The sequence below is a fragment of the Geotrypetes seraphini genome, chromosome 2, assembly GCF_902459505.1.
Source record: "Geotrypetes seraphini chromosome 2, aGeoSer1.1, whole genome shotgun sequence".
NCBI lineage: Eukaryota > Metazoa > Chordata > Amphibia > Gymnophiona > Dermophiidae > Geotrypetes > Geotrypetes seraphini.
In genome coordinates this window covers 14,865,142-14,885,507 of record NC_047085.1, presented here as the reverse complement: position 1 = coordinate 14,885,507, position 20,366 = coordinate 14,865,142, and the positions used below count along the sequence as shown (strand labels likewise).

The window sequence follows — 20,366 nt, the reverse complement described above, 5'->3', positions numbered from 1 at the left end:
TGTTCTCCAATTTGCGCTCCTCAGAGTCCCGCAAGGCAGAACCGCCCTCAACAGGCACGGTATGCCGCTTGGAAATAGCCGAGACCACCGCATCCACGACTGGCGAAGCTAACGTAGCCCGATCCCCTTCAGGAATGGGATACAGGCGAGCCATGCTGCGCGCCAGCCGAAACGGCGTCTCCGGCGTTTTCCACTGCTCAAGAATAATATCCCGAATATCCTGATGCATAGGAAAAGAGCGGGAAACGGAACGGATCCCTCGTAACAGAGGGTCCCCCACACGCGGAGTCTCCGGCGGCGCGTCCTCAAAACGCAAAGCCGAAGAAACCTGTTGAATAAGGTCAGGCAGCTCATCTCTCTGAAAAAGGCGCACCACGGACGCCTCGTCACTGGAGAACGGGAAACCCGACAACCCGCCGCCAGCTTCCGTCCCCTCCAGAGGGTCCTGGAATTCCTCAGAAGGGTCCAGGTCCTCCTCCATACCGACACGTTCCTCCGACCACAAATCCTCGTCCCACGACACCCGCGGACGCTTGGACAAGAGAGGCGGCGGAGGGGACGTCACGTCAGACGAGAGAGGCAAAGCCGCAGGGAGCGCGGAGGAAACCCCACCCCCCGAGACCCCCTGGGCGCAACCGGGACCCCCAGCCGCCTGAAAATAGGCTTTGCATAATGAAAAGAAAAAATCAGGGGAAAAACCCCCCGAGGGTCCCAAGGGACTCCCTGCCACAGCAGGGGACCCAGCAGAAACCTGCCCCTGCTTAGACAAAACAGGGGGAAGGTCACCTGAGGTGGAAGACAAAATGGAGGGGCCAGACAGAGAAGATGGCGTCTTTCCCGCCAAAACAGCTCCCTCCACAGCCTGAAGCGGCTGAGAGACCTGAATAGTCTCAGCCGCTAAAACAGGCAAGCCGGCATCAGCTGTCAAAATATCAGCTGAGAGGGAATCCTCTAAAACCCGACCGTCGGCGGCTCGGGGAATCCCTCCGTGGGCGGACGGAGAAGACCGGGCTTCTCCACCGTTCCCTGCCGACTCGCGAGGCACCATCGGCGGGGAGCTCTGGGCGCCTGCAGCCGCTGCCGACGGAGCTCCTCCACCGCACCGGCCTGAACACCGCTTGCACAGGCCGGCCGCGAGTGCCTCGCGTCTGGAGCACAATGAGCACTTTTTCCCTTTAGAAGTGCTCATTGCTCCATACGCGACCTAGCTGTAAAAAAGTGCCGGTTAGTTGAAAAAATACAGTAAAATACAGTTTTCTTAAAGGGATACAACCCTCCAGACCAGCACTACCTCAGGATTTTTTTTTTTTTTTTTTTACAGAACAGACTCCACAGGCTCTCGAAGCAATATGCCTTGCTTGATTTAGGGGGCAAGGCTTACTGCTGAGGCTCCTCTAAAAAAATATGGGGAGGTGGAGGAAGTGGGGGGAGGGACCCCGCTCGTGACCCGCCGGGTTTGACACCCCCGAGGTCGGACGAACCCCCAAACAGAGTCCGTCCAAGCTCCGTCCGGCTAAAAACAGGGACAATAAACCTCTAAACAAATTCCAACAGCCCTACCAAGGGAGATGGGTACAGATCACTCAACACCTGCTGGAGACTGAAAGAAGACTGAGGGAAATAGAGAGGAGGGGCTAGGATATACTGTCCCAAAGTTTTGTTTTCAGTCTCCACCTGCTGGTCATGATTAGATATATACCCAATCGTAAAGTTAACCTCTACTGGTCTGGAGAGTGCTAAAGAATGGGACTTACCGCTGGTGAGTTCTTTAAGTTGTTCCTGCAGCGTAATGGAAGCATTATAAGTTCGGAATACCTTGGCTGTCAATCCATCCATCAAATTCTGAAGATGTTTATTGAGACTTGTGGTCTAGAATAAGGGTGCACAATGTGAAAAAACAAACAATAATAAAGTCTGGTTTATGGAGGAAAACTATTTTTGTGTTCCCAAACTGTCAATTATTTCAGGTTCACAAAATAAAAAGTAAAGTAAACCTCCCAGTTTACTGGCACTCATGGCGATTGATAGATGCCGGATAAATGTAGTTTCTGGTTGCTTGAGAGTTACTATTAAAAATAGGCCTAATTAATACTATATCCCATACTATGCCATACTATAAACTGTTCCAGACAAACTGCTGAACAGGTGGTAGGCAAAGCGTGGGTGTACTCAGGTGTGGTATGCCAAGTTTACACTTAAATTTCCACCAGAAATTGATTTTATTTAAAGTACAGTCACTCCGCTTATGTGCATGCCCTTTGGGCCGGGTCTCCACGTGCGCTTAAACGGAATGTGCACTTAATAGGAGTGGGGAGAGAGGGTAGTGGGGGGCTCTAGTTAAGCCGGCTCAGTTTAAATATGGTGCATGGGCTGCTGAAGCCTAAAGTACAGGAAAGCTATGTCCTACAGCTTGAGTGGAAGTGGAGCACTCGCTTTCCCAGCTGTCCCAGCGCTTAAGCTGCTGTGTGAAGCCTAGCCATTCCCAGCCAGAACATGATTGCATTTAACCGCAGTGAACGTAACATGAAAGAACAGAGGTGGGGCCTATGACATCAGTGCGCATAAGCGGATTGTGTGCTTATCCGAATTGCAAGTTTACGTCCATTGAGTTTAATGTTAAAAAACGGGACCGTGGTGGTAGGCTGCAGATAACCGAAGCATGCGCTCAACCGACGTGCACTTAAGTGGAGTTGACTGTATTACCTTATTTCTTAGATTTTTTTTTTTTTTGCTGGTTGCTTGAGAGTTCTGGTTGCCTGAGTTCCAGTTAACAGAGAATACACTGCATATCTGCTAGAGACAGCCTCTCCTGCAAAGTCAAAAATTATCTCTGCCTTAGGGTAGAGGTCTTATTCTGGTGACTGATAAGAGAATTGTATATCATGTGTAGTAACGATATACAGGGCTGAGACACCACTCTCCAGGATCTAAGGTGTGACGACCGAGGAAGGCCGCCTGAACATTCTCCACCCCATTGAGCGGTCCTGAAGATGCGACTCCGCCCCAAAGCATGAACCGAGCTGCCTCCTATGCCACCTGAGTGCTCTTGGTGCCTCCCTGACGATTGACGTAAGCCACCCCCGTGGCACTGTCCGAAAGAACTCTGATCGACTTGCCCATCAAAAGGGAGTGGAAGGCTTAGAGTGCCAGATGGATGACTCTGGATTTCAACACAGTGATCGACCAGGACGCCTCCTCTGTGGACCAGGTGCCCTGAGCTGAGAGACCTAGACACTGAGCTCCCCAACCAAGGAGATTGGCATCCGTGAGAAGCACTGTCCACTGTAGTAGATCCAGACTCACCCCTGAACCAGATGAGAGGTCTAAAGCCACCAACGAAGACTGCAGTGTGCCAAGCCTCGCAGAGGGACAGGGACATCCAAACTGTGCCTCTGGGGCGACCACCTCCGGAGCAGAGCATACTGAAGAGGACGTATGTGGCCCGCGCCCACCTCACTACATCCAGGGACGCCATCGACTCCAAGGCTTGAAGGAAATCCTGCGCCTGAGGACACTGGGACGCCATAAGGAGGTGAATGTGAGATTGCAATTTGCTTACCAGGGGGGGTGGGGGGCCTCTGGAAGGAAGACCTACCCCAAGGAGGTGTCAAACAGAACCCCAAGGTTCTCCAAACGCTGAGCTGGGACCAACCGACTCTTGGAATAGTTGACTACTCAGCCCTGCGACAGGAGAAACTCCACCACTCAAGCCGTAACCTGGGTGCTCTCCTGTAACAACTTCGCCTGAATCAACCAGTCGTCCAGGTAGGGGCGCACCAGAATGCCTTCCGACTGCAAGGCCGCCGTGACGATCACTATCACCTTGGGACCACCATCACCATCTCCTTGGTGCTGCATTTTTGAAGATGTGCCACCGGAGACCCCGCGTATGGGGAATCTTCTGCTTCAGGGGGGTCCGTCCTGTTACCCGCTCTTTTCCTGTGCTTCAGGATTTTCAGGATCATGCTGGCGCAGTGGAATATGCCGGGGGCGCCGTTTCAGTTCGTTTACCAGTGGAAACTATGCCTTTCAGAAAAGATAATTTAAGTTTTTGCATAGTTCTAATCAGTCCAGATTTTTTAGAATTTCAAGACAAGGGGATTAGTGATGGAAAGATGCCGAATAAGATCTTAAAGGTTATACAGGCGCGTTTGAAGTGCATCCTGAAGAATATCAGGAGCCAGTTGCAGTGATACATGTTCATATTTGCCTTTACCAAAAATTAACCGAGCTGAAGTCTTTGTAGGCAGTTTTTAGTTAGGCTTAAGTAGATAGAGTTGCAATCATCTAATCGAGAGAGAATAACTGATTGGACGAGAACAGAGAAATGTTGCCGATGGAAGTAAGACCTGACTTTTCTAAGCATGCGAAGACAAAAATGAGATAAAAAATGAGATCAAGGAAATAAAGTATGGGCTACAGAGATATTCCTCTAATACAGTTGTTCAACATTCATATATTTATTTGAATTTTTAGCCCACTCTCCCCAAGGAGCTCAGAACAGGTTACATACACATCAGGTACTCAAGCATTTTCCCTATCAGTCCCGGCAGGCTCACATTCTATCTAATGTACCTGGGACAGTGGAGGATTAAGTGACTTGCTCAGGTTCGCAAGGAGCAGCTGTTGCTCTAACCACTACGCCACACTCTCCTCTATGGAGGACTACTGTTTTCTTGTTCTTGGACAATCTGCTGTTTGCATTTTAAAAAAGTTATAAAACAGTATCTATCATTTCAGAATTGTAAAATGGTGGATCCAAACCCGTTAACCTTAACAATTCACATCTAACATTTAAGAAAACGACTCACAAGAATAAAGCTCACCCACCTCAATGAATATAAAGTATATAAATCTTGGAAACTTACCGTAAGCCTGTCAAAAAGTTCATCTCCTGGATCTTTATTCTCTTTGAACAGTCGTAAATTTTTAAATACCTGTAGAAAGAAAAAATAAAAACAATTCTCCAATGTGCAAGCTGGAAGGATTGAGGAAACCCTTAGGAAAGGAATTGAAATACAACTTCCCAATAAAACTTAACATAAAAACATCACAACACACAAATGTAAAAAAATTATGTAATTTCTGGTTCTGAAATTAGGTTACAATTTATTCAGTTAATCACTGTACCACTGTAGCAAGAACTATAAATCCATAAGGCAGAGTGAAGGGCTATTAAGCATAGGTTGCACTTTCATATATGAGAAATGTATAAATCAGTGTCTCGCACACTTATTTAGCTCTGGTAAACGAAACGGAGCAAATGTTTTTCACGGCACATAATAATTGAAATTATAAATTTGCAAAACCAACAAATTAAATTTGAGAGTTTTTTTATTTAAAGTTCTTTATGCTATGTTTGGGTAATGGTAACAATGGTGAAACTAAAGAAGAAATAATTGCTAATCTATGCAATGGATGTGCTTGTTTTTGAGTGCAAATTAATTCAAAATGTAGCTCGATAACTGACAAGCAAATACCCATTTCATCATCCAGCATCTGCAGGCATTCTCTTTTTTTTTCAATTTAATTTCTGTCAGAGCTGAAAATCCAAGTTCGCATAGGTAAGAAGATCCAAATGGTAACAAAGCCTTGTTTTGTTGCCCAAGTTAAAAAAATAAAACTAAAATTCCTCGCTGTTAATTTTCAAGGACCAATCGCGTCAATGAATGATGCTTGTCTGGGCGGTTGTATCCTTATGCACACAGATGCTCATAACACTGACAGACTCTTGCATATGCAACGTATATTACATTACATTAGTGACGTCTATTCCGCCAGTACCTTGCAGTTCTAGACGGATTACAAAAGAAGATAACTGGACATTTCCAGGAAAATTACAATTTAGGGAGCTGTTTATGTCATCTATTCCAGTGTATATTTATGAAGGGAATTTTAAAAAATAAAAGTAAAATGTTGTGGCGACAGTTTGAGAGAAACTGGTATAAATGGGGATGCTCCTTGAAGACACTGGCTTACCAGTCACACATTCAATCATGTAACCATGCTTGCCACCAAATGGACAAATTCTTACAGACGTCTTGAGGCCTTATAAACTTTTTACTGCCCTTCCCTGGTCCTCCAGTTCCTCTTAGTTCTAGAAAAGGGCTACTCAGTTCCGATCCTCAAGGCCCACAGCCAGGCTGGGTTTTCAGGATATCCGCAATGAATATGCATGAGAGAGATCTGCATGTATGGCCTCCTTAGAACATGTTCACTGTGGCTATCTTGAAAACCTGGCCTTTCTGTGGACCTCGAGGACCAGATTTGAGTAACCCTCTTCTAGATAATAGCTCTAACTGGTGGAAGGATATCTCTGGAGTGGGTTTGGGAAACTGATGAACTGCTGTCTTAAGAACACCTTTCACAGGGACGAACTTTTATTCTGATTTCCTGGAAAAGTTTTGCTTTCTCTAAATAAAATAAAATTTCAGACCTCTTCAAAGGGCTAGAATATGCACCTTTGTTGTTGTGCAATGAGTCCATCCAAAATACCATTTCTTGGCTAAAAAGTGGTACTAAGCAGTGGTGTAGTAAGGGGGAGGGGCAGAGAGTTGGACCAGCCCAGGCGCTGTCTTGGGGGGGGAGGCACTGGAACAAACTACCGGTGCAGGTGATCAAGGCCAGTAGCGTGCTCGACTTTAAGAATAAATGGGACATCCACGTGGGATCTCTACGTGAGTCGAGCAGCACTCTGATTTAATGGGGTAGGACAGTAGAGTGGGCAGACTTGATGGGCTATAGCCCTTTTCTGCTGTCATCTTTCTATGTTTCTATGTTTCTCTGCTCCCACAGCCCCATTTCTTTAAATCATCATCAGCATGAGAAACTTTTCCAACCTGCTGCTTGCACTGGCCTAGCTCTCCTCTGAAATCACTTTCAGGCCATAGGGCCAGGAAATGATGTCAGAGGGAAAGCCAACACCGGTGCAAGTAACAAGCCAGAGAAGTTGCTCGAATTAGTGAAGATTTAAAGAGGTATTGGGGGTGGGTGGGAAGGAACGCCTCCTACCCTCAATCGATAGATACTCCAGGGAAAAAGGGTCCTTGAGTAGGCAGACTAGTTGGAGGGAGGGTTCTCGAGTGGGCAGACTTGTTGGGCCATCGGCCCTTTTCTGCCGTCATATTCTATGTTTCTACACCACTGGTGCTAAGGATCCCTTGATGATACTGACAGGTTCTCATCTGTGCCTATAAGCTTAGAGGCAACCAAGGTCTCTGGCCTAACAGGCCATTCTGAAAGTAGATAAAGTGAACCATCAACATATATCTGCAATATGGCCAACATTTTGAGTTAATTTGAACCGGTCGAGTATCAGTCACACACCTACACTCCCAGAAAGACACCTGAAATATAGGCCAAGTGTCTGTCTCCCATCTACAGAGATGCATACCGACACTTAAGCCCGCCCAAGGCCACTTCTGGGCAAATCTACAACCCACCTTAGGCATGCTTAAACTTCACTATGCATCTCCGTAGACTCACTCCAGAGGATTACAATGTAGGTGTCCTGCCTTGGTGAGGTTTTTATTTTTTTTCAATATACATTCCGATTGGTTGCCCGATGGTGGAAGGACTTCTACCTCTGCCTGCCATCGGGACGCTTTCAAGAATCAGGCCCATTGTACCTAAAGGCAACTTACTTTGAACTAAAGTCCAAAGTTAACCCCACATAATAAAAATCTCTCCAAGCACACCAGCTAGTATTAGAAATATATTGATAAAGAGTTCTTACGTCTTTCTCCACAGGCACTTTGTTGTAGTATCGGATGGAGTCTTTTCCAAGGAAATCAAACTCAACCACGTTCTCTTTCCCATCCAGTTTGGAATGCAGCTTAATGTGCTCGACACGCAGGGAGCAGCAGCCAACTGTATCTGCAGTCTCGCCTTCCTCCTTTTCATTTCCTGCTCTCAGGGCTAGCTGTAAGAGGAACAAATCTAAGGGCCCACTGGTAAGAACACATCAGTCACTTGTGTACCCAACTTAATCCTGCTTGATGATGAAAACCCTGGATTATATCTTCTGTGGCTAACACCAGACTCTTATTTTCCTTAAAATATGACAGATTTAACTACCACGTTTCCCTGAAAATAAGACAGTGTCTTAAATTCGGGGTATGCACATGACCATCTCTCCCTTCCTCTCCTTCACCCCAATTCTTCCTCTTTCCTTTCTCTCCCCCACATGTGCAGTACCTTTCCTCCCCTCCCTCCCTCCCATCCCCCTGTGCAGCAAAAGTTTGCCCACCTTCCATCCCTCGTGCAGCCTTGCTCAGCTTCTATTCTTCCCTCCCTCGTACAGCAGAACCCTTGCCCAGCTTCTATCTATCCTTCCCATCCTCCCATGCCTTGTGCAGCAGAACACTTGAGCACTCCCCGCTCCAACTGTGCAGCTGAACCCCTGCTGATCCTCCATCCTTCCCTCCCTGCCGACCGTGAGTGAGCAAGCCCTACCTTCATCCAAAGCAGCGTCAGGCCAGAAGCACTCTAAACAGGCTGCTTGGCCTTGTCCGTCGGGAATTTCACTCTGCTGCGTTACTGACTAGACTTACCCCCAAAAATTATATATATAAAAAAAGACCTACCCCGAAAATGATGCTAGGGCTTATTTTCGGGGAAACATCACATCAGATAACATAGTAAGAAAATAATGCAGCCTGTTTCCCATTGTTTATTCAGTATGAAGAATGGCGTGCTCCCCCAACAGGTGTTTTAACCTATAAACTGAGGAGTTAATATTTAGCATGATTTAAGCAGTCAAGAGAAGTTCTTGCCTGCTTAAACCAACCTGAACGGACTGGAAACTGATATTCAGTGGCATTCATAGAGACAGTGGCACTAAATATCGGTTCAGACAACAAAAGGACCGTCCAGTTAGCGCAGGGGTGAGCAAACGTAGTCCTTGAGGGTGGCAACCCAGTCAGGTTTTCAGGATTTCATCAATAAAAGGTCCATGAGATCTATTTACGTGCACTGTGGCCACTGTATGCAAACAGATCTTGTGCACAATCATCGGGGAAACCCTGAAAACCCAACTGTGTTGCTGTCCTCGAGGACTGAGGTTTCCCACCCCTGGTTTAGTGTCAGGGTGGTCCCAAGGGCAGAGCCAAGGATGAGCTGGGAATTATGAGGCACTAATATTCAGTACCAGTGGCTGCATAGCTTCCTGGGCAAGTAGGATCACACAAAAGACAATTCTAACTTTGTCCACACAACTTCCTAGCACCATCAATAACCTGGATATTCCATATTGGTACCTGGATATGGCCTACATGAAACAATCGAGGGGTGGGCTAACTGACAATCTCCTGAGCTGGCATTTCAGGAGCATACTGCTGATATGATACCTTGTCAACGAAATACAATGCTACCGCTCTTTGCCTCTTTTTCATTTCCCGGGATTTCCAATCTGTTCGGTACTGATTTCGGATCTTATGCACTACATCCTTCAAGCGCCTGGCAACTTCATATTTCTGCCAGTCCTTTTGACCCTAAAAAAAAAAGAAAGCATAACACTGGTATAGATAGATTAGACAGAGATTTGTTTTCAGATGATACAACAAATCTGTAATAATAATAATAATAATAACTTTATTTTTGTATGCCGCCATACCCAAGGAGTTCTAGGCGGTTTACATTTGATTAACAAAAAAAATTACAAGTGGTTTAAAAACTATTGAACACTATTAGAAGCAAGCAATAAATTACAAGTGATTCGAAACAATTGAACAATATTAGGAGCAAGGAAGTAGTTGAAGTTAGAGAGAGAGGGGGGAGTGTAGGTCGGGGGGGGGGGGGGTTGGAGGGGGGTAGGTTGGGAAAAGAGAGGTGGAAGGGGGCAGGAGGAGAACGCACCAAAAGGAGTGAAACAAACAAACAAACAAAAAAAAGGAAGGGAAGGTAACTTGAAAATAGAATTCTCAGATTCAGAAGCTATGCGTTGGTGCAAGAATCTTAAAACAATGCAGCTAATAGGCCAAAAATATCTATTAACCACTCACCAAATTAGACAGATAAGAACTGGCAATTGTAAAACAAAAACAGATTTAGAAGTAATCATTCAAGATGACCTAAAGTTTGCCAGTCAATGGAAGAAAGTGATAAGGAAAACCAATATGTTTGTGTACATAAATTGATTCAGCAGCAACAGGAAAAGGGAAGTATCATATATACTCAAATATAAACCGAGATTTTGGGATCAAAAAAATAGCCCAAATATGGGGGATCTCGGTTTATATTCGGGTCAGCGCAGACGCCCCTCCCAACCTGTTTGCAGGCCTTTGTCAGGCCTGCCATGAGATCTGATGGTCCAGCAGTGGCTTGGACAAAAGGGATCCCTTCCGCCTCCTGTCCAAGCTGATTCTAATTATTATCTCCCTCCCGTCTACCCCATGTACCTTTACTTTCCCTGGTGATCCAGTGGTGAATTGCAGAAGTTGCAACCTTCCTTGCTCCTGCAGAGCCACTAGCTAATTGGCTGACAGGAATTTCTTGCCTTACTGAGAGAACTCACAGCAGCCAATTAGCTAGCGGCTCTGCACGGGAAGGAGTGAAGGAAGATCGCTCCTGCTGCGATTTACCGCAAGACCACCAAGGATACTAAAGGGCACGGGCAGAGCCCTTGGCAGAAGCCAATTAGCTAGGTCGCTCCTTCTGCAATTCACCGCTGGACTACCAGGGAAAGTAAAGGTATGTGGGGGAGGCGGCAAGTAGATAATAATTAGAAACAGCTGGGACAGGAGGCAGTAGGGATCCCTCCTGTCCTAGCCACTGCCGGATCACCAGGTCTCATGGCACATTTATGCCACCTAAGTATTTAAATGTCTCTTATCGTATTTCTCCTCTCCCACCTTTTCTCCAAAGTATTTTTATTAAAATTTGATTCTGTCGCTTATCAAGTTACTAAGTGAGTTTACACCCCCCCTGCTGGATACTCCCTCACAATGTCAAAACCACCTTAACATAGGGCGCTCTTCTAGTTATTTTTTTTTTTTTAAGTCTAGAATCTTTACTTTTGAATGAGCCCTCTCTATGCCCGTCTTAATATTAAACCATACCATTCAATGATCACTGGATGTGAGATGATCACCCACTGTTAACATTAGAAACATTTTCCCTATTTGGAAGCTAATTCAGAGATAGTGCTGGAAAGAAACTGAAGGGAATAATGGTTTTTGAGGCTTATTACCACATCCTCTTTGATTATCTCGACATCACAGAAGTTTAAAACAAACATGCTTATAGGAAAGACAGAACTGTTGCACGTGCTCAGAAATAATTTCAAAAAATTCCCGAAAAGCTCTGCAACATCCATCAATATTGAGCAACAATTACTTCACATACGTGATAAATGGAGATTCAGTTGTCACTACAAAAATCAAGAATTGCAAAAGTCAATTCTGCAGAAACAGCTGTTTTCAACTCTAAGTATCAGAAACAATATTTTGTGATAACGTTTTCAGCTCCAGAATCAGATTGGTTTCATATACGGTCTAACTACGAGCATATTCTAGGCTTTCCCCTCTCATAATTAATAACCAACCTTCAACTTAGAGCTTGGGTTCAGCATTATGTATTTGATGGATCCCTGAATGTTTTCAGTCCACGATGCTAGCCATGTGACCATATTGTCAAAGCGAACTTCTTTCCACTTGTGACCTGCAGGGGGTTCAGGGATCTTGGATTCCCTAAAAGGAAGCAAATGCTCAGCATGAGAACTGTTCCTCAAATTTCAATGCAGTAAACCATAACTGTTATGAGACATTACCTTATCACACTACAAATTTGCTGATAATAAACTGGGATGTGCATTCATGATCAAATATTTGTAAGGTGTGTTTTGGTCAACAGGAATATAGAAAAATCATATTTTCCTCCTGTTGTCATTTGCTTTGTATATGAATACACAGACCAAGGCACAAAAAACAACTTTATTGGTCAATACAGAAATGAAATTGATTAACTGCTTATCCCCTCATAACAGATATTGATGCCCTGTTTCCATTATTTTATTTTTTTAAATTGAACATCGCAAGTACAAAAAGAACTATACAAGGGAGGCAAAGTTAAGTTACATATCTGTAATGGGGATTCTCTGTGGACAGCAGGATAAATGAGCCACATATGAGTGAAGTTAGGGTGCCCCACTGCTCTGCAAGGGATTCCATTAAAAATGCTGGCCCCACCTACATCCCAATGGCTTTTTCTTTTGGGTATGTTTTTCGAAAATGGTTGAGAGATGCACTGAGCACAAAAAGTACAGTTACTTACTGTAACAGTTGTTATCCAGGGACAGCAGGCAGATATTCTCAACATGTGGGGTGACGTCACCGATGGAGCCCCACAGTGGACAGGCTCGCAAGCAGACTTGCTTGAAGATCTTTTAAGAGCTCGCGAGTGTTGTACTCGCGAGGATCTTCCCGCCCGACTCAGGGCACGCATCTCCTCAGCGTGTCCTCAGTTCAGATAACTAACTAAGAAGCCAACCAGGGGAGTGGGACTTGAGTGGGTTGTGAGAATATTTGCCTGCTGTCCCTGGATAACAACTGTTACGGTAAGTAACTGTGCTTTATCCCAGGACAAGCAGGCAGCATATTCTCAACATGTGGGTGACCTTTAAGCTAACCAGAAAGGAATGGTGGGAGCGTTGACAATTTAGGAGAATAAATGTTGCAAAACTGACTGGCCAAAGTGGCCGTCCCTTCTGGAGAAAGTATCCAGACAATAATGAGAGGTAAATGTATGAACCGAGGACCAAGTGACAGCTGTGCAGATTTCCTCAATAGGAGATGATCTGAGGAAAGCTACAGACGCCGCCATTGCTCTAACTCTGTGGCCAGTTACTAAGGGAGATCAGCCTGAGCACAGCAGAAAGAGATGCAAGCAGCCATCCAGTTGGAGATGGTTTGCTTGGCAACAGGATGCCCAACTTATTTGGATTGAAGGAGATGAAAAGTTGAGCAGTTCTGTGAGGTTGAGTGCGTTGCAAGTAGAAAGCTAAAGCACGTTTACAGTCCAGCGTTTGAAGAGCTGTTTCTCCAGGATGAGAATGAGGCTTTGGAAAAAACACTGGCAGAACAGATTGATTAAGATGAAATTCTGAAACCACTTTAGATAAGAATTCAGGATGAGTATGAAGGACCACCTTGTCATGATGGAAAACTGTGAAAGGTGGATACGCTATCAAAGCTTGTAACTCACTAACTCTTTGAGCAGATGTGAGGGCAATGAGAAACACCACTTTCCAAGTTAGATATTGGAGATGAGCCATATGCATTGGTTCAAAAAGAGGTTTTATCAAATGTGCTAGGACTACATTGAGATCCCAGACCACTAGAGGCGGTTTAAGCGGTGGTTTGATATTGAAAAGTCCTTTCATAAACCTGGAAAGCAGCGATGGCACTGAGATGGACTCTAATAGATGTAGACTTGAGTCCAGAGTGGGATAAGTGTAGTAGATAATCTAAAACTGAAGGCAAGGAGGTAGATATCGGCTCCATGTGATGAGTAGAACACCAAGAAGAAAATCTAGTCCATTTCTGGTTGTAACACTGCCTAGTGGACGGCTTCCTGGAAGCCTCTAAAATGTCCTGTACAGATTGAGAGAACTGTAGAGTGGCAGTCAGGTGGAAAGGAACCATGCTGTTAAATGAAGAGACTTCAGATTGGGATGAAGTAGAGACCCTTGACTCTGTGTAAGCAGACAGGGAAAAATTGGTAGAAGTAGAGGCTCCTTAGTGCTGAGTTGAAGTAGAAGGGAGTACCACTGTTGTCTGGTCCACCGAGGAGCTATCAGAATCATCAGAATCATAGTGGCATGTTCCTTCTTGAGTTTGACAAGAGTCTTGAGAATCAGAGGGAATGGAGGGAAGGCATAGAGAAACTGATTCGTCCATTCCAGAAGAAAAGCGTCCGTCTCGACGCAATGAGGAGAGTATATCTTGGAGCAGAATCGAGGCAGCTTGTTGTGGTGGTGGAACACAAAGAGGTCTATCTGAGGAGTTTCCCACTGAGCAAACACTTGACGAAGAGGCGAAGAATTGCGTGCCCATTCGTGAGGTTGGAGAAGGCAATTCAATTTGTCCGCCAGACAGTTGTACTGACCTTGAATGTAGACAGCTCTGAGGAAAATGTTGTGAAGCACTGCCCAATTCCAAAGCTTCAGAGCTTCTTGACAAAGGGAGAGAGATCCTGTTTGTTGACATAGTACATGGCGACTTGGTTATCCGTTTGAATGAGGACTACCTGGTCGTGAAGAAGATGTTGAAAAGCCTTGAGAGCCTTGAAAATCGCTCTGAGTTCCAACAGATTAATTTGACACTGACGATCCGTGCGGGACCAATGGCCTTGAGTACGGAGACCGTCAAGATGAGCCCCCCCAAGCGTAGGTTGAAGAATCTGTTGTGAGAATCTTCTGATAAGGGTGTGTGTGGAAGAGCAAACCTCTGGAAAGATTGGAAGAGAGCATCCACCAGTGGAGAGACTATCTCAACGAAGGAGTCACTGTAAAGTGTTGAGAAAGTGGGTCGCAAGCTTGCTTTCACTGAGATGCCAGGGTCCACTGAGGAATCCGGAGGTGAAATCTGGCAAAAGGAGTCACGTGAACTGTAGAGGCCATGTGACTGAGCAGAACCATCATTTGTCTCGCCGAGATTAACATGAGAGAAGACACTTGTTGGCAAAGGTGAATGAGAGCAGCTTGACGTGGTTGAGGCAGGAATGCTCTGAGCTGAACAGTGTCTAGAATGGCTCCGATAACTGTAAAGTTTGGGAAGGATGCAACTGGGACTTTGGGAAATTGACTTTGAACCCCAGACTTTGGAGGGACGTAATCGTCCGTTAGGTCGCTACAATAACCTCCTGTGGAGAGGAGGCTTTGATGAGCCAGTCGTCCAGATATGGAAAGACTTGAAGACCCTGCGTCCGCAGGGCTGCAGCTATGACCACCAGGTACTTCGTGAAGACCCTGGGAGATGAGGCAAGTCCGAAAGGAAGGACTCGGTATTGAAGATGAAGATTCCACACCCGAAATCTTAGGAATCTGCAAGAGGCTGGATGAATTGGGATACGAGTATAAGTCTCTTTGAGGTCTAGAGAGCATAACCAATCCCCTTGATCCATCAGGTGGTACAGTGTTGGAAGAGAGAGCATCCGAAACTTCTTTTTGACAAGAAATTTGTTGAGAGCTCTGAGGTCCAGAAGATGAAGTTACGACATGCTACCAGGAAACTCTCTTGGAGGAAGATCTGGTGGCACTTGAAGAAACTGAAGTGAGCAACCCTCCCGAATGATGTTGAGAACCCAGAGGTCTGATGTAATCTGCTCCCACTGATGGTAAAAGTGGTGGAGTCGACCTCCTATGGGCAGGAGAGAAGTCTGATGAATGGAGGTGGTTGGTATAGAAACATAGAAACATAGAAATAGACGGCAGATAAGGGCCCACGGCCCATCTAGTCTGCCCACCTTAATGTCCCTCCCCTACCTTTGCCCTGTGAATAGATCCCATGTGCCGATCCCATTTGGCCTTAAAATCAGGCACGCTGCTGGCCTCAATCACCTGCAGTGGAAGACTATTCCAGTGATCAACCACTCTTTCAGTGAAAAATAATTTCCTGGTGTCACCTCGTAGTTTCCCGCCCCTGATTTTCAACGGATGCCCTCTTGTTGTCGTGGGACCCTTGAAAAAGAAGATATCTTCCTCCGCCTCGATGCGGCCCGTAAGATACTTGAACGTCTCGATCATGTCCCCCCTCTCTCTCTGCGCTCCTCGAGCGAGTATAGCTGTAATTTGTCAAGCCGTTTTTCGTATGGTAGATCCTTGAGTCCCGAGACCATCCGGGTGGCCATTCTTTGCACCGACTCCAGTCTCAGCACATCCTTGCGATAATGCGGCCTCCAGAATTGCACACAGTATTCCAGGTGGGGCCTCACCATGGATCTATACAATGGCATAATGACTTCCGCCTTACGACTGACGAAACCCCTTCATATGCAGCCCATGATTTGTCTTGCCTTGGACGAAGCCTGCTCCACTTGATTGGCAGCCTTCATGTCCTCACTGACGATTACCCCCAAGTCTCGTTCTGCTACCGTTTTTGCTAGGATCTCGCCATTAAGGGTATAAGACTTGCATGGATTCTGGCTGCCCAGGTGCATAACTTTGCATTTTTTGGCATTGAAGTTGAGTTGCCATGTCCTAGACCATTGCTCCAGTAGGAGTAGGTCGTGCATCATGTTGTCGGGCACTGAATCTTCATCTGTTGTGCATTTGCCCACTACATTACTCAGTTTGGCGTCATCGGCGAATAATGTTATTTTACCTCGAAGCCCTTCTGCCAAGTCTCTTATAAAGATGTTGAATAGGATTGGGCCCAAGACTGAGCCCTGTGGTACTCCACTAATCACCTCCGTCATTTCGGAGGGGGTGCCGTTCACCACCACCCTTTGGAGCCTACCTCCAAGCCAGCTCCCAACCCATTTCGTCAATGTGATACCTAATCCTATAGAACTCATCTTGTTCAGTAACCTGCGGTGTGGTACGCTATCGAATGCTTTGCTAAAGTCCAGGTACACGATGTCCAGGGACTCCCCAATATCCAGCTTCCCTGTTACCCAGTCAAAGAAGCTGATCAGGTTGGATTGGCAGGATCTCCCCTTAGTAAATCCATGTTGTCGGGGATCCCGTAGATTCTCCTCATCCAGGATCTTATCTAATTGGTGTTTGATTAGAGTTTCCATTAGTTTGCTCACTATCGATGTTAGACTCACTGGTCTGTAGTTTGTTATCTCCATCTTTGAGCCTTTCTTGTGGAGTGGAATGACGTTAGCCGTCCTCCAGTCCAACGGGACGCTGCCTGTACTAAGGGAGAGGTTGAAGAGCGCGGACAGTGGCTCCGCCAAGACATCACTCAGCTCCCTAAGCACCCTGGGGTGCAGGTTGTCCGGCCCCATTGCTTTGTTAACCTTGAGCTTTGACAGCTCACCGTAGACACTGCTGGGCGTAAACTCAAAGTTACTAAATGGGTCAACTGAGCCAACCCTTGTCTGTAGCTGAGGGCCGAGCCCTGGCGCTTCTCGGGTGAAGACTGAGCAGAAGTATTCATTTAATAGTTGGGCTTTTTCCGAATCCTTTTCCACATAGTCTCCGTCTAGTTTCCTAAGACTTGGTATGCTCAGACTTAGATTTTCAAAATGACTGTACCGGCTTAGCTGCAGCAGGAGTCTGAGATTTTTGTTGACGCTGTTGTCTTCTAGGCGGAGGCCTGGAAAAAGCCGGAGTAGATTTTTGAGGATACTGACGTGGAGGTGGCTTGTAAGGCTTAGCAGCTGGAGTTTTAGCCTTAGACTGAACCACAGACGCTTGGTAGCAGCCTCGATGGAATCGTCAAAAAGCTCATTACCTTGACAAGGTAAATTAGCTAGACGGTCTTGTAAATTGGGATCTATGTCCACAATGCGTAGCCAAGCCAGACGTCCCATTGCCACAGCAAAAGTAGTCACGCTAGGGGACATCTCAAAGGCATCATAAGTGGCTTGGAGCATGAAAAGATGTATTTGTGAAAGGGTCTGAAGTTGCATGAAAGCTGGAAGACGATGAACAGCCAAGTCAGAAAAAAAAAATAGGGCATTGTTTTAATGCAATACTTAAAATAAGAAGTAAAGATGAAGTTGTAATTCAGGATTCTATTTGCCATCATAGAATTTTGATAAAGATGGCATCCAAATTTATCCATGGTGCGGCCCTCCCTATCTGGAGGCACTGCAGCATAGGCCTTGGTGGGATTAGATTTTTTAAGAGAAAATTCCACCACCAAGGATTAGTGAAACAACTGCGGTTTCTCAAACCCCTTGCAAGAAACCGTACGATAACGAGATTCCATTTTAGAGGGGATAACGAGATTCCATTTTAGAGGGGATAGCTGGAATTGAATAAGGAGTCTCTAGATTCCTGAGAAAAGTCTGTTTCAAGACAGGATTCATGGGAAGTCTTAAGGTTTCCTTTGGCGGATGAGGCAATTCCATTTCGGCCAAATATTCAGGAGTATACTTAGACTCAGACTGGAGATCCAACTAAAGAGCCTTACTCATATCAAAAATGAATCTTGAAAAAGATGTTGACTTCGAGGTCGAAGATTCTTCAGGAGAAGAGGAGCAGGAAATTGCAGCTCTACTCACTCGAGGAATGTCGAGAGAGGGGAGATATGATCGAGACATTCAAGTATCTCACGGGCCGCATCGAGGTGGAAGAAGACATCTTTTTCTTCAAGGGTCCCGCGGCAACAAGGGCGCATTCGTGGAAAATCAGGGGCGGGAAACTGCACAGTGACACTAGGAAGTTCTTCTTCACTGAAAGGGTGGTTGATCGCTGGAATAGTCTTCCACTTCAGGTTATTGAGGCCAGAAGTGTGCCAGATTTTAAGGCCAGATGGGATAGACATGTGGGATCTATCCGCAAAGATAGATAGGGAGGGTCACTGAGTGGGCAGAATTGATGGGCCGTGGCCCTTATCTGCTGTCTATCTCTATGTTTCTATGTTTCTATGAGACATAGGTGCCGCTGAATAGAAGGAGAAGCTTCTCTGGAGTATTGAGAAGGCATATCCGTATCTAGCGCAAGAGTCACAGAAGAAGCTCCGCTGTGTGATATAGGCAGAGTCAGAGAATGCTTACACTTCAGAAGCCTCGATGGAGAAGTCCCAGGAGTACGAGGAATTGAGCGCCTCGACTCTTGCCTCATAAGAGACAGGGGAAGGAGGATCCCTTGTGAATGGTCTTGAGGGGGCAGTCCTCGACCTGGACGTGCCTCGAGGTAGAGAAGCAGGAGGCGTTGAAGGCTTTGGAGGTTGAGACCTATGTCTGGGCTTTGAAGGGGTCTCGATGGCCCTCGATAATCGAGGTATAGGAGACTCGTTACTCTGTTGAGGAGACTCTTTACTCTGAGGAGGAGATCTTTACTCTTTTTCAAAGTGAGGTGCCTCGAGGACGAGGTATGCTTCGATTAGTGCCTCAATCGAGGTTTGGCAACCTCTTTGTGAACAGGATGAGTAGCTGGTGACTCGGACCAGGAAGGACGAGGCGAGGAGTCACTGGAGGACAATGGTTGAGACCGATGAGGCTTGTCTCGAGGTGCCTCAACAGAATGCTCAGGCTGGCTCGCAGGAAGCAGGGTCAAGGCAGGAGCAAGCTGAGCCAAGACCGAGGTAATCTGAGTGGTCAAGATGGCTTTCAGCATGTCCTCGAACATAGACTCCGAGGCCAATGGATCTGGTCTAATAGGTGCAGCAGAGCACTCTATAGCGGGCGACCTCGAAGATGAGTATTCCCTAAGTTTGGAGGCACGCTTGGATGGAGGTCTCGTAGAGGCTGGCACAACTGCACTCGTTGCCTGGATTGCCTGAGACTCAGCTGGAAGCTTCTTAGGTAGCGTACCTGTAGGGGAAACAGAATACTTGCCTAAGGACGAGACCTTAAGAGGCACAGCAGACGAGGCCTTCGAGGACGAGGGTGACTTGCTCAATGTCGAGGTTTTGGAAGTCGAGACCGCCACTGGGGTCGAGGCTGAGGTCAAAGCCTTCTCCACAGACTGCTCCATAGGGTGAAAAAGCTCCAGGATTCTAACACGACGTCTGCGAAGGGCTCGTGGTTGAAGAGTAGCACAGCGCGGGCAGGACTTGGGACAATGTTTGGGTACTAAGCAGTTTATACACCAACGATGGGGGTCGGTTAAAGATATGGCCCGGCCACAATGGCTATATTTTTTAAACAAGAGGCCAGGACATAGAAAAAAATTCTAGCTGAAGACGAATGAGGTCCGGCGGCAGGGCCTAAGCCCGGCAGAAAAAAGTAAAGTTTAAAAAAAAAAAGATGTGCCCGCACAGCGATTTATAAAAGAAATAAAAAATAAAGAAAGCCGTGGTACGAGAAGACAACTACTTAACTGCAGAGCTGTAGAAACAGGGCTTCTTGGCTCTGTGGAAAATGAAGAACTGAGGACATGCTGAGGAGACGCGCGCCCTGAAGACACTTTCGCATACGCAGTGCAGCACACGCAAGCTCTTAAAAGATCTTCAAGCAAGTCTGCTTGTGAAGCTGTCCGCTGCGGGGCTCCGTCGGTGACGTCACCCCACATGTTGAGAATATGCTGCCTGCTTGTCCTAGGATAAACATCCATTTTCAAAAAAACCAAGATAGACATGCAATTTTGAAAATGGGCATGTTTGGTATTGGATTTTTGTGCGCATTCCGCAAAACGTCTAAACTCAGATTTAGACGTCATATCGAAAATACCCTTCTATATATTTTCTGCACACCTTCCCTTTGGCTATTAGCCTTCTCCCTATGGAGAGAGTCAGCAAACTGTAACACTG

General features: G+C 46.2%; 1 protein-coding gene across 6 annotated transcripts in view; it reads right to left on the bottom strand.

Annotated features, from left to right (window-relative positions):
• TOP1MT (DNA topoisomerase I mitochondrial) overlaps positions 1-20,366 on the bottom strand; it is a 209,939-nt gene that overhangs the window by 84,538 nt on the left and 105,035 nt on the right. For all 6 annotated transcript variants that reach the window (XM_033933371.1, XM_033933369.1, XM_033933366.1 and 3 more), the window contains 5 exons: positions 11,543-11,687; positions 9,348-9,491; positions 7,736-7,921; positions 4,869-4,937; positions 1,755-1,869 (listed from right to left, as the gene is read on the bottom strand). In XM_033933371.1, the coding sequence (XP_033789262.1) occupies positions 1,755-1,869; positions 4,869-4,937; positions 7,736-7,921; positions 9,348-9,491; positions 11,543-11,687 (659 nt within the window). The remainder of the gene's footprint in view (positions 1-1,754; positions 1,870-4,868; positions 4,938-7,735; positions 7,922-9,347; positions 9,492-11,542; positions 11,688-20,366) is intronic.